Source organism: Annulohypoxylon maeteangense, assembly GCF_022496945.1.
Source record: "Annulohypoxylon maeteangense strain CBS 123835 unplaced genomic scaffold GGS22scaffold_3, whole genome shotgun sequence".
Lineage (NCBI taxonomy): Eukaryota > Fungi > Ascomycota > Sordariomycetes > Xylariales > Hypoxylaceae > Annulohypoxylon > Annulohypoxylon maeteangense.
Genome location: NW_025953250.1, coordinates 804,241 through 815,811, shown reverse-complemented (window position 1 = coordinate 815,811; position 11,571 = coordinate 804,241). Strand labels below are relative to the sequence as shown.

The window sequence follows — 11,571 nt, the reverse complement described above, 5'->3', positions numbered from 1 at the left end:
TGAGTGTTGCCCAATGAGGCAATGGCAAGGAAGCTGCGCGGGCAAGTGCATGGGTACCTACTCGCCTAGCAAGTTAGTTCATCAGTGAGTCGTTAGGCCTCTTGGCTGCTGTATATTAGGAGCCTGCAGGCTATAAGATAGGTACAGATTATTGTCTTTTGAACAACGACATGCGCTAATTCATGGCTCAGATTTTCTAGAATCACCAGTTTTAGATCAGGTACCTATTACACTAGTTCTATCAATAAATGCCAGAGTTATGCATGCTAAGAATTTCATGACCCCAAATGCACCTTAGATACCATTGAGATTATTTATACATACAGGTATAGCAGAGTTTGCTTAAATACGTGGCCATGACTTTCGCCGATGGGATCTGTATTCTTGGAACCGCGATGCCTTATGTCTAGCAAGTGAGTACCTTCGGGCCCGGGATCGTGTACTGTTTCCCGCCCATGTACGGGTTTCCGGTTGTGTCGTAGATGGAAACGAGAATACCGGGGTCGCTCGCCTTGTATGCTCCGGGGAAGCTAACAAAGTCTGAACCGGCGTTGGTCCCGGAGCCAGTGATGCGGATTCTGCATTGTGTTAGAAATAGGGGTAACATGTTAAAGGAGAGTCTGTCTTACTGAGCGCATTCCATATAGAACTGAGCTTGTCCTTGGTTTTGGGCGCCGTGTAGAGCGATTAATTCCACGCGCATTAGGTAATCGCCTGGTGCAATGCATTGGGGCATCGTGAAGTAATGCCATCCGTTGTTAGAGATCATCTTATCGACTCCCCACTGCCCGTTGCTTAGCCCGTCTTCGGCTACCTTGAACCATTTAAGACCGGTTGCCTGGGCCGTAGCAGCATTGTCCACCTTGGCAAGGTATACAATGATGGGGCCTGGGAGAGGTTAATTACGTCCGAAAACCATGTAAAAGGGGTTTATATCACCTTTGTGGCTCTTCGCAATGGGATTGTCTGGGTCATTTGCTGACTGCGCACCCCCAATAACATGCCCCCACCATGCACCAACTTTCGCTCCAGCTGGGACGGTGATGACGGTGCTATCAACATGCTTGAGATCCTTGTTGCATGCAAAAGAGGCATCATTGACGTTTTGGATAGGGTAATCGCTATCAGGAGCACGAACACCCTTGAGCTGGCCTTGATCTACCCCGTTAACGGACATCTTCTGGAAGATGGTATGACCGGAGGCCAGAGCCGCCAGGCTCAGGATAATCGATTGTACCTTCATAGTTGCCCAAGTGTACGCGTAGAGTAACCGGTTTGAGTTCTTGGAGGGTTGGAACCCTTAAAAAAATCTTATGAGCTAGGAACCGTAGACTCACTTATAGATAGAATTGCTCAAGCCTAATCTGGGGGCGCGGCGTCTAGATGTCCGTGGCAATATAGAGGAATTTAAGCGGCCAGTAGAAGTGCAAGCCAAGCCGACACGGCTGGACATATTACCGTACCATCCGTCCGTCGATTGATTCCCCATGGGGTCGGTAGTGAATAGTTGGTATGTGTCTTGAGTAGAGGCTTATTTCGTGTCACTTGGAAGATGTACAGGGAGGATCGAAATTTCTTCGAGATTCCGCCACTCGCCCGCACGAATGGACATGGGACGGCATAGAAATCTGAGTTAGATCAAACCACAAGATATTTCTACTATATATACCATAGATAGCTCCGTAGAGTTATCCACGTGTACTTAGGTATAATTCGTTCATATATATGGTTGTCAACACGGGCTTCTATTACAGACTGGCCATATCAGCTGTGATAGATCGCAAGTTGTCCGACTTGTGATTGTCGTCTTTTGGTGGTTTGGCTCAATTGGCAGGTAAGAACCAGTGAACTTGTGGCTCAGTCCCATGGCATGATAGCTTCAAGTGTGTATCGTTACTCGTATGTACATAGACTCCTGCCAGGTATGTGGGTACCTGAGTCCTAATAGGTACGAGGTGTTTATATATAGAGGCTGCTCAATACCATTACCGAAAGTTGAGTTACTAGTTGGTCTGAAATTTTCGATGGATTACACCTACAATACCTAGGTAGTTATGAAATACCATTGATTACTAGGTACTACTAGGTAGGCAAAGCATTCCTTACCTAATGAATGAAAGCGGAATCTGCTTAGTAATGTTGATTTTTCCAGGGATTAGGTAATTGAAAAATTGCCTAACGTAATAATCCAAGCTGACATCCACCGGCATTTATTGCCTGCCAGGTGCTGTAGCATGTGTAAGTTACTGATAGGCGGACTGGGGGATATTGGCGTAAGTAAGTGATATAACATTCTGTATGTCACCCATAGTTATATATACTCATTCTGAGTGAATTGTATACTTTGAGTACTGTATATATATTGAAAATTCTCATTGATTTGAATCTCATTGATTTGGTGCAAAATGTATCTCGTTTCAATGTGTCAAGAGAAATGGATTACGAATGGGGATAGACCCGAGTGACTCGAAGCTTTGATGAACTTTGTCTGTTGCTAAAAGGAATCCAGTCGCTGATTTTTAGTGTGGGGTTCTTCTTATAAATATTACCCCTGCCCCTAACCCGTGTTTTCAGAGGGGCATTCACTGCGTAGGTTCACCAGTAGCTTACCCTATTGCGTTAAGCGTACCCACCATTTTTTCAATCCTTCCATTTCCTCACAAGTTCGTAACCTAACCTTTTAACCTTTTCAACTTCACGTCCAACGGCAGACAAGAATCGAACAACCTATTTGCCCAAGATGTATAGGAATACCTATCCACCGCCGCCTCCGCCAACCTCATCTGGCCTTCCACTGCCTCCGCCTCCGCCGCCGCCATCTTCCTATGGCAATGAGAGGTATGATCGACCGGCGCAGTCTTCGTACCCACCGCCTGCAGATGGTCCATCGCGACAATGGAACGACCACTACACCCAACAAGACCGTCGAGATGAACATCAATTTCGAGGCCCTTATTCTGATTTGCGCCGAAACCGCCAAGAAGACCGCCGTCGAAATGACGGAGATTATCGCGACCGCGACCGCGATCGTGATCATGATCGCGATAATTACCGCCCTCCTCAAGGCGACTTCACCTTTCGCGTAGAACCTCCGCCTGGCGTCGAGTCCTACGAATCCTACCGTCCGAGGGATAGAGAAAGGGATCGAGATCAACATGCCCCAAGAGCGTATGATGAATACAGTCCCCGTCAATCATCTCGTCATACTTATAATAGTAGGAACAACTACAACGATGAACGAACTGCACCTTATCAATCCCGCCGTAACGAAAATGGTAGACAGGAAGGTCGCAATGGCCGCCCTCGTCGTACGGATGATCGCAGACGCCAACATAATTCATACCAACCCCAACAGGGTACTGGCTATGGGCGACGGGGTGAACGCAGAGAAAAAACGAAGCCATCTGCACGACTCCTACTGCTTAAGAAGCACGACGAGGACCCGGAACTCATGCTAGGCGACACTAAAGGGCGAGTAACTTACAGAGATGTCGATGAACTTTCTGACAGCGATGAGACCGAGATGGATATATCGGACAATTCGGACACAGATGTTGCTGAGCCTGTTAGCAAACGCGCACGTACATCTACCACTGCAACCGCTGCAGAACAAGAGGCGCCGAAATGGTCGAATCCAGACCCATACACAGCACTCCCACCGCCTGATGAGACTTCGCGCAAAAAGAAAGATATGGTGCAGCTAATCCGCAAGGCTAGGGTAGAGGCAGAAGCTAAAAAACCAGCTGCGCAGATAGAAGGGTTGGATTTTATTTCATGTGACTTCAATGATAATGATGATAAGGTTCGTGACCTGCCCAGCAACAGTGAGTCAAAGGGACAGACTCGATATGGACAAGAATCAACCACCAAGGCAGGCGCTAAAATTTCTACTTTACGCGACTTACGCGGGGCAACCGCAACAACTTCTCCTTCTACCGAAAACCGAATTGCATCTGCAGAATCCCACACACGCAATTCCACTTCCCATGAAAATTCTCTGGGTAACAAATCAAACCCCATCGACCTAACGGCTTCTACTTCTCTTGGCAATCGAAAGCGCACCTTCGATGACAATATCAAGTCTTATTCATCTTCTCAAAAATCACGTGCATCGGGCAGGCCAGTAAAGAAGATGGATAAAGGTGGAAATATCCTACCCTGGTGGCTACCTAAGGATGAGCCTTGCCCATGGTTCAAGGCAGACCACGTAAATAACTCTTTCAGTCCTGGTAGCCGGTAAGCTTTTTCCCTTATCTCTACCTCTATCAAGACCATTTCTAATATCATTTCTAATACCCGCAGACTCCATCAAGAGATTGTTGATTTCTATCTTTGGGTCTCTCCACGCTATTTTGAGATCGATGTCCGACAACAATTAATCGATCGACTTGGCAAGGCTATTCGGAGAAAGTGGCCGGACGTTGATCTTTATGCTTTTGGATCGTATATGTCTGGCATGTACCTCCCGACCGCCGACATGGATATAGCCGTCTGTTCCAACAGCTATGTCATTGACCACATTCCGAAGTACTCTAAAAGAAACCACCTGTTCGCTTTACAGAATTACCTCCGAGTAGGCGGGTTCGCCGAGGACGACAACGTCGAGGTCATTTCTAAGGCTAAAGTTCCTCTTGTTAAGTTCGTCGACAGTTTATCTTTCCTTAAGGTCGACCTCTCCTTTGAAAAAATGGACGGTCGTCATGCTATCGCAACGTTCGCCCATTGGAAAGACCGATACCCTTCGATGCCATCCATCGTATCTCTAGTGAAGCAATTCCTCCTGATGCGAGGGCTTAATGAGCCCGTCAACGGCGGTATCGGTGGATTCTCAATCATGTGCATGGTTGTACACCTCCTTGATCAACTACCGCAGGTCCAGAGCGGGGATATGTTTCCCGCGTGGCACTTGGGGGATACACTCATGGAATTTTTCGATTATTATGGCAACCACTTTCGGTACAAGGAGGTGGCAATTCGTGTGAACCCTCCTGGTCTTATTCCTAAAGTGAGTCTTATGAAGTATCTTTCGCTACTATGCATGCTAACTATGAATTCAGAGTGAAGTGAGAGGTTTTACTTACCGCAACTACGACCGTCTCTCTATCATGGATCCCAACAACCCGGAGAACGACGTTTCAGGTGGTTCTTTCAACACCGAAATGATTATCAACTTTTTTCGAGAGGCTTATGAGATTCTTAAAGACCGCATGTATGAAGTTGCTAATGGCGAGAATCCTAAAGACGACCCTTTTGGTGATTCCATCCTCGGTCCTCTATTCGGCGGCGATTATACGTCTTTTACGGAGCAACGCAACCGTCTACGTGAATTATCCAAGCTACCTAAGCCGACGACAGAATCCTACAACGGCTGGGCAGAGTGGTAGCTTGAGAATGAGGATACACCGTAGGTAGATTCCCGTAAGCCCCCACACTGCACCACTTCCGTTGGCAGCCGTATAGATTCTAGACCTTGGGGGATTCGACACAATTGATTACTTGATAGCGAAGCATAGCATGGCGTTTTGTGGAGGACGGCTGATCCTGTCAGGAAAAGGATGTTTACCTGGATTCCCCGGATATCGTTGCAGTTCTACGCACACGGCACATATGACATCAAGACGACGTTTCAATGCCCGATGCTATTACTTCTATTTCCTGATTTTACCCCGTTTTCTTTTTCTTTCATCGTTCGCTGCCATGCAGAAGCAGCCTTATGTACCATAGCAGCTGGAAAGCTCAAGCCGACACGCCCTACGTCGTTCGTCAATTTTCGGCCATGCAATTCTATCGCCCCCCTTGCACCATTTTCGCGAACCTTAATGGTTTGGAACTAAGTGGCAGGGGATATAATTCAGAGTTTTCCTTGTTGTTATATTATTACCTAATTATCTCCAGTGGAGATCATGGACGTGACTGACTTGACCATCTACTGCTCTACTGATCAGGCACCTAGGTTTAAACTAAAAACCTTCGCCTTGCGCTATGCTGACCTTCACATAGATTTCTTGTTTCACTAGATGCAAGTCATCTCTTATTCAAGAGTCGTACTTGCTCATTTTCTCACTGTTCGCTGGGCTTCATGCCGGGCTTCGGAGAGGAGATCATGAAGAGAGCGTAACGGAACACTCGCAATGCGACCAGCAGGGATTATAGTAAATAGCTGAGATTTATTATATTAACTACTTTGTAGTCCTATAAAATCCATAGCAGCTACGTACATGTAGGTAAACTTGCTGTGTATATCACACCTGCCAACATTTCAATTTTATTCTTAATTACGTAAGTCGATAAATGTGTTAGTAATACAACCTTGAATCTTCGAGTCCTTGTTTATGTAAGCTTTGCGCTTACAAATCCACCATTTTTCTCGTACAATTCGTTCGTTGAAGCTTTTGCACCTTTGCATCCAACTTTTTGGAATTATCTAGCGCGACAAGACACCCAGTTTCTCAATATGCTAAATCCGAGACTTGAAGATATTAGGTGAAACGTATTTACTTTCGACTTGCCTAGAAATTAATTGCCAAATCCAAAGGGCAAAATGGATAGCTTGTTGGTAGGCACGTCGCGGTTGCACGATGCTGCATGACATCAATTGTTATTTCTTATGTTACATTACTATATGTCTAGACCCCCTTCTTGTGTTTCTTTTGACAGGGCTCAAGTTTGGTGAGCTCTAGCGTTAGATGCACAATTGTCGATACACAAATGCTTTATCTCACTGGGCGCTTCATATTGAAAATAGGTTGACTATGTAGGTAGGTAGAGGCAAGTTCTTAGTCAACGTCCACATTTCATATCTTCTCGTGATAAACTTCGATTCTAATCCATAAAAATAGCAATGAGTCTAAAGTTATCGGCCGAGACTACCAGATGCAGATATCAGACCACCGCACTATGGGCCTAAGCAAACAGGGCACGATTGTTAGGATTGGATAGCAGTATTCGCAACCAACCCGACGGATTCCGGGGCCATGGATCACAGAGCTTATGAACGGGATGGCGTTTTTTGTGTGCTTTCGATTCGAGACGCCGACATATGCTTTCAAATCAATCATTCTCTATATTTGGCAGCACGCGTGAACTCATCCTAGCCTGTATCTGCAAGGGCAACCAGACATCCCTCCCGAAATTCTCAATAACAGATCAGCATCCCCCAATCTGATATATCAAGTACAAGTCAAGGTAGACATTTCCTTCACCTTGACCCTTTTTCTACAAAGGGACTCCCAGGGGTATGGAATGCAAGGTTTTTTGCATATGCTCCCATCGAAATTGGCAGGTGTTTCCTATTTTTCATCAACAAGTTTTGGTGTTTGCTTACGAAACTCCAAACATCGCATCGCATTTCTTCGATATTTGCAAGTGATGAAGAATATGATATCTTCCAATCACGTGTGCATTCGCCGACCGTTGAGAAGACGCCAAGTTTTCTTTCGTCCGTTACTCCGATCGAGAATCTACTATGAGTCTTTACTTCATCCGAAGTCAGGGGCAAACAAAACCCGCCGCTTACACGATCACCAACCTTGAGATACGGGCACCAATGGAGAGCTCAGTAGGCATATCGAGGGGAAGATCCCCCATCGAGCTAAAGCAGCTAACCAGAGCTAGAAAACTCAGGGCTAGTTGAGACTGGTTTTCGATAGACTAGGTGGCTGCGGTTAACCCCAGCCTAGAAGCCAAAACATCTGATATCTGTCTTTCGCTTCGTTCAACACTGAAGAACATCCCCTCTTGTACTGGAGCTAGGGAAGACTGTCATCCCAATGAGCTGTGTAACTGGTACGGGTTACCCCAGAGTTACTGCTGATAGCTCCTCGGTTTGTTAGAGGATGCGGAATCCCTACCCGATAGACATTCCTTTCGTATGATATCGGATTGAGACATCAAGACATTGTTAGTTACCAGAGGTGTAACTAAATAATGTATCAGGAAAAATATGACCTTATCATTATTCAGCTTGGTTCTTTTCAAGCACATCTTTGTATTGCCTTCTTCCCATTACACGAAGAAAATCCTTATGAACGAAGCTGGGGCGTGGATGTCTGTTTTCTTCATTACACCTTTTCTTCGAAAAACCCAACAATCAATATTTCCTCTGAGGTGTATGAAAATTCCCTCTTAATTGCTGTTATGTATCGAGCTAAAAATGTGTACCTCATATGTGGATTTTCCGCTCTCGGTATGTCTCCGCACCCACTTGAGGTCGGTCACCTTTTACTGACCCGTCGCTCCTTGATATCTAGGAGGTGGGATTTTCGGGTATGATATCAGCTCCATGAGCGGTGTTATTGGCACTTCTGCATACAAGCGATACTTCGGCGACCCAGTCTCTTATCGCCAAGGTGGAATCACCGCGTCCATGCCCGCTGGTTCGTTTGTCGGTATGTATTAACTTAACAGCTTGAAAGTAAACTATCTACTAATAGAATCCTGGCATAGGCTCACTAGCAAGCTCCTTCATCGCAGACAAGTTTTCTCGCAAAGTTGCTCTTCAGGTGGGATGTATCCTTTGGATCATCGGTTCAATGTATGTCTTTAAGAAATACCCCCACTCCCCCTAACCCAACACCCACCATTGCCTGGTTCATGCTCTATCCCCGCAAGCGTCTGTCTGACCAAATTAGTATACAATGCGCTTCTCAAAATATAGCCATGCTATGTGTTGGGCGGGTCATCTCTGGCCTCTGCGTCGGCATTGCATCTTCAATTGTTCCTGTGTACATGTCTGAAATCGCACCGAAAGAGATCCGCGGCCGGGTCGTGTCGCTCCAGCAGTGGGCCATAACATGGGGTATTCTATTGGGATACTTCATGCAGTATACAACAGCAACGACAGGAGGCGGACCCGATAACCCAGATCAATCCGAAGCTGCCTTCCGGATCCCGTGGGGTCTCCAGATGTGTCCCGCTTTCCTTCTCTTCGCCGGCCTGTTCTTCTTCCCTCATAGCCCGCGCTGGCTCGCATCACAGGACCGATGGGAGGAGGCTATCCAGGTTATCGCGGATCTTCATGGCCGAGGCGATGTTAACCATTCGAAAGTCCTCGCGGAGTACAAAGAGATCGAGGAGGCTCTAAGGTTCGAGCGCGAGGAGGCGCTGTCTAGCTTTAGAGCGCTTATTCAGCCGCGGATCTTCAAGCGCGTGGTCCTTGGTATGATGGTACAGATGTGGTCGCAGGTAAGCGCGCTCGAGAATACGGCTGGCATATAATATTATACTGACTCCGGTGGTCGAATAGCTGAGCGGGATCAACTTTATGATGTGTTATGTTGTTTATATTATGGAGTCGGCGCAGATTGGCTCGCCCCTTACAACCGCCGCTATACAATACGTGCTTAACGTAGTGCTGACATTGCCTGTCATACTATTTTTAGACAAGGTCGGACGCAGGCCCACGTTCATCATCGGCTCCTTCTTGATGATGATATTCTTGTTCATTTCAGGTACGCCTATGAACTCTTCACAAATTCACCCATGTAGACCAGCTCTTGGGGACTAACAGCAGGAATAGGGGCCCTCCAAGCCATCTTCGGCCAACCAAATACCGGCCAAGGTAGTAGCGATATCACATGGGTCGTAGTCGACAACGTTCCCGCGTCGTCGGCAATAGTAGCAAGCTCGTATCTATTCGTGGCGGCTTTCGCATCGACCTGGGGCCCGACCTCATGGGCGTACGCAGCCGAGATCCCACCGCCAAGGGTCCGGGCTATGGCGGTTAGTATCAGCACGGCATCGAACTGGCTGTGGAACATGATCCTCGCGTTTTCGGTGCCGCCGCTTCTCTGGAATATTAACTGGAAAATGTACATGATATTCGCGGCCTTCAACGGCGCCGCTTGCATCTATATGAGCCTGTTCGCACACGAAACGACGGGGCTTACGCTTGAGGAAATGGATGATTTGTTTGATTCGGGTCGCCCTGCTGTAAGTAAAGCCACGAGTTCTTTTATTATTTTTTTCCTTTTGGGTCTGTTCAGAGAGAGCCTCCAACTTTTATTGAGAGGTTGTTGGGAATTTGTTGCTCCTTAATACTCTTGTAAAGGAGACATTGCTGACCTCCTGTTGAAGTGGCATCCCAATGGAAAGCCCAGCCGTCTTGATGTACTGCAGAGGGATATTGAACAAGGCAACATCCAGGTTTCCGTTCCGGGTTCTGCTGGTAGCATGGAGCCAAAGGGGGATGGAGACAAATTAATTGCTTTAACAAGAATTAAACGGGTCCCTACACACGAGGAATCCGCCTAGTAGGTAAGGGGGAAAGGGGGGTTTGACTATAGTCTTTTCGACATTTTCACTATGGATGTCGTGGATTTCAAGTAAATGGGAGTATAATGGGCATGGAGATTCGCGCGCTAACTATTAAATATATGCAGGACATTGAAAATTGAAAGATACTTCACGTGGTGCTTTCCTTAACCGAAAGAAAAAAAATCGCGATGCTGTATTGGTATCTATCAAATGACGGGGTATCATAAGTGGTCGTCTCGACCTCTAGTTCTGTTAAAGTGTGGATGTTGCCATCCCCTGACCGTAGTCTTTTGTCTACGAAGCCGCATAGGCTAATCTTGACCGATGGCCTTGCATGAGTGATCATTGTGCGACCACAGGCTACACCATCGAATGCACTTGATCGTCTCGTTATACTTGGCAAGGCTGGCGCATCCTCTGTAGAGACGGCCTAACACCCTTCCGTCGCAGCCCATCTCAGTCGTGCCCGAGAAGGCATACCATCGATAGATGCCATCGTTTGTGGTTTCGGTGTAGACGCTCTTGGTGTCATTGTCCACTAGGAAATGGTTGTCAGTTACAAATTAATCCATTGGACATTCCGAATAATCCAATAGAAAGGAGACTCACTCTTGATCTGCCAATATTGCGGTTTAAGACCCATGCTCGAATGCTTGATCCATCCAGTACAATCGTTCTTCTCGAACTCGACTGCTTTGAAGTCCTTCATTGCGCCAACCCCAGTAGTCGCCAAGAGAAAGGCAACGGTATGTGTGAAGATCTTCATTATTCCGTTTCCTGCTAATAAACTCGAGGTACTCGATGGTGATTCAAATATGGAAACGGGGGGGTGTTTGATTGATTAATAGGTACGCAAGGAATAATCGTGTACGACCTCAATCGAACTATTAAGCGCCTCGAATTAGCTGAGGGATGTTGGATGAAGTATTATATACTAAGGACTTACTTAAGTACTAGAATTTAAGGAACGGAATATTGATTGTTGGTGCAACGTGGATCCTTTAATTGGAAAGGAAAAGAAAAAAAGTAAAAGAGAGACCGTGAGAGGCGAATACAATGCAAACAAAGTAAAGGAATACAAAGATTTCTCACGGCTTTTTACGTCCGATCTTTCAAGAGCACCGCCCATCAATCAAGTCACCTAAGGGTTATGCGTTACGAATGGTGTATGCACAGTCATTTTATTTTTACGATGTCAGACCCACTCGAGGACGACTAGGTACGAAGGCATCAACTGCCCAGCGCCAAATACGAGATGTTCTAACACTTAGAGGTTTGAATTCACGCCAAGAACGTTGACAATAGATCGGATCTCCG

At 46.5% G+C, this 11,571-nt stretch overlaps 4 protein-coding genes across 4 annotated transcripts; 2 read left to right on the top strand and 2 right to left on the bottom strand.

Moving 5' to 3' along the window:
- Positions 1-406: 406 nt before the first annotated feature.
- GGS22DRAFT_185314 (glycoside hydrolase family 61 protein) lies at positions 407-1,243 on the bottom strand (the record flags this gene model as incomplete). The annotated part of the gene is made up of 3 exons (XM_047964309.1): positions 407-578; positions 630-888; positions 940-1,243. The coding sequence occupies 3 exons, from the start codon at positions 1,241-1,243 to the stop codon at positions 407-409; spliced, it is 735 nt and encodes a 244-aa protein (XP_047821766.1).
- Positions 1,244-2,618: 1,375 nt separating this feature from the next.
- Positions 2,619-5,470, top strand: GGS22DRAFT_90641 (uncharacterized protein). The gene is made up of 4 exons (XM_047968388.1): positions 2,619-3,168; positions 3,220-4,236; positions 4,303-5,005; positions 5,058-5,470. The coding sequence occupies exons 1-4, from the start codon at positions 2,741-2,743 to the stop codon at positions 5,382-5,384; spliced, it is 2,475 nt and encodes an 824-aa protein (XP_047821765.1). The 5' UTR covers positions 2,619-2,740; the 3' UTR covers positions 5,385-5,470.
- A 2,666-nt stretch (positions 5,471-8,136) lies between these two features.
- Positions 8,137-10,251, top strand: GGS22DRAFT_178052 (general substrate transporter; the record flags this gene model as incomplete). Its single annotated transcript, XM_047963554.1, has 7 exons — positions 8,137-8,185; positions 8,250-8,387; positions 8,446-8,533; positions 8,631-9,183; positions 9,245-9,449; positions 9,518-9,930; positions 10,075-10,251. The coding sequence occupies 7 exons, from the start codon at positions 8,137-8,139 to the stop codon at positions 10,249-10,251; spliced, it is 1,623 nt and encodes a 540-aa protein (XP_047821764.1).
- A 132-nt stretch (positions 10,252-10,383) lies between these two features.
- Positions 10,384-11,451, bottom strand: GGS22DRAFT_154592 (uncharacterized protein). Its single transcript, XM_047960065.1, has 3 exons — positions 11,201-11,451; positions 10,864-11,138; positions 10,384-10,792 (listed from the first exon to the last, which is right to left on the bottom strand). The coding sequence occupies exons 2-3, from the start codon at positions 11,018-11,020 to the stop codon at positions 10,566-10,568; spliced, it is 384 nt and encodes a 127-aa protein (XP_047821763.1). The 5' UTR covers positions 11,021-11,138; positions 11,201-11,451; the 3' UTR covers positions 10,384-10,565.
- Between the last annotated feature and the right edge of the window lie 120 nt (positions 11,452-11,571).

Coding starts and splice junctions, on each gene's coding strand:
- GGS22DRAFT_90641 (XM_047968388.1), top strand. CDS start 2,741: ATGTATAGGAATACCTATCCACCGCCGCCTCCGCCAACCTCATCTGGC. Junction 3,169..3,219: donor GATCAACATGCCCCAAGAGC/GTATGATGAATA, acceptor TTATAATAGTAG/GAACAACTACAACGATGAAC. Junction 5,006..5,057: donor CTCCTGGTCTTATTCCTAAA/GTGAGTCTTATG, acceptor CTATGAATTCAG/AGTGAAGTGAGAGGTTTTAC.
- GGS22DRAFT_154592 (XM_047960065.1), bottom strand. CDS start 11,020: ATGAAGATCTTCACACATACCGTTGCCTTTCTCTTGGCGACTACTGGG. Junction 10,793..10,863: donor GCAATATTGGCAGATCAAGA/GTGAGTCTCCTT, acceptor ACCATTTCCTAG/TGGACAATGACACCAAGAGC.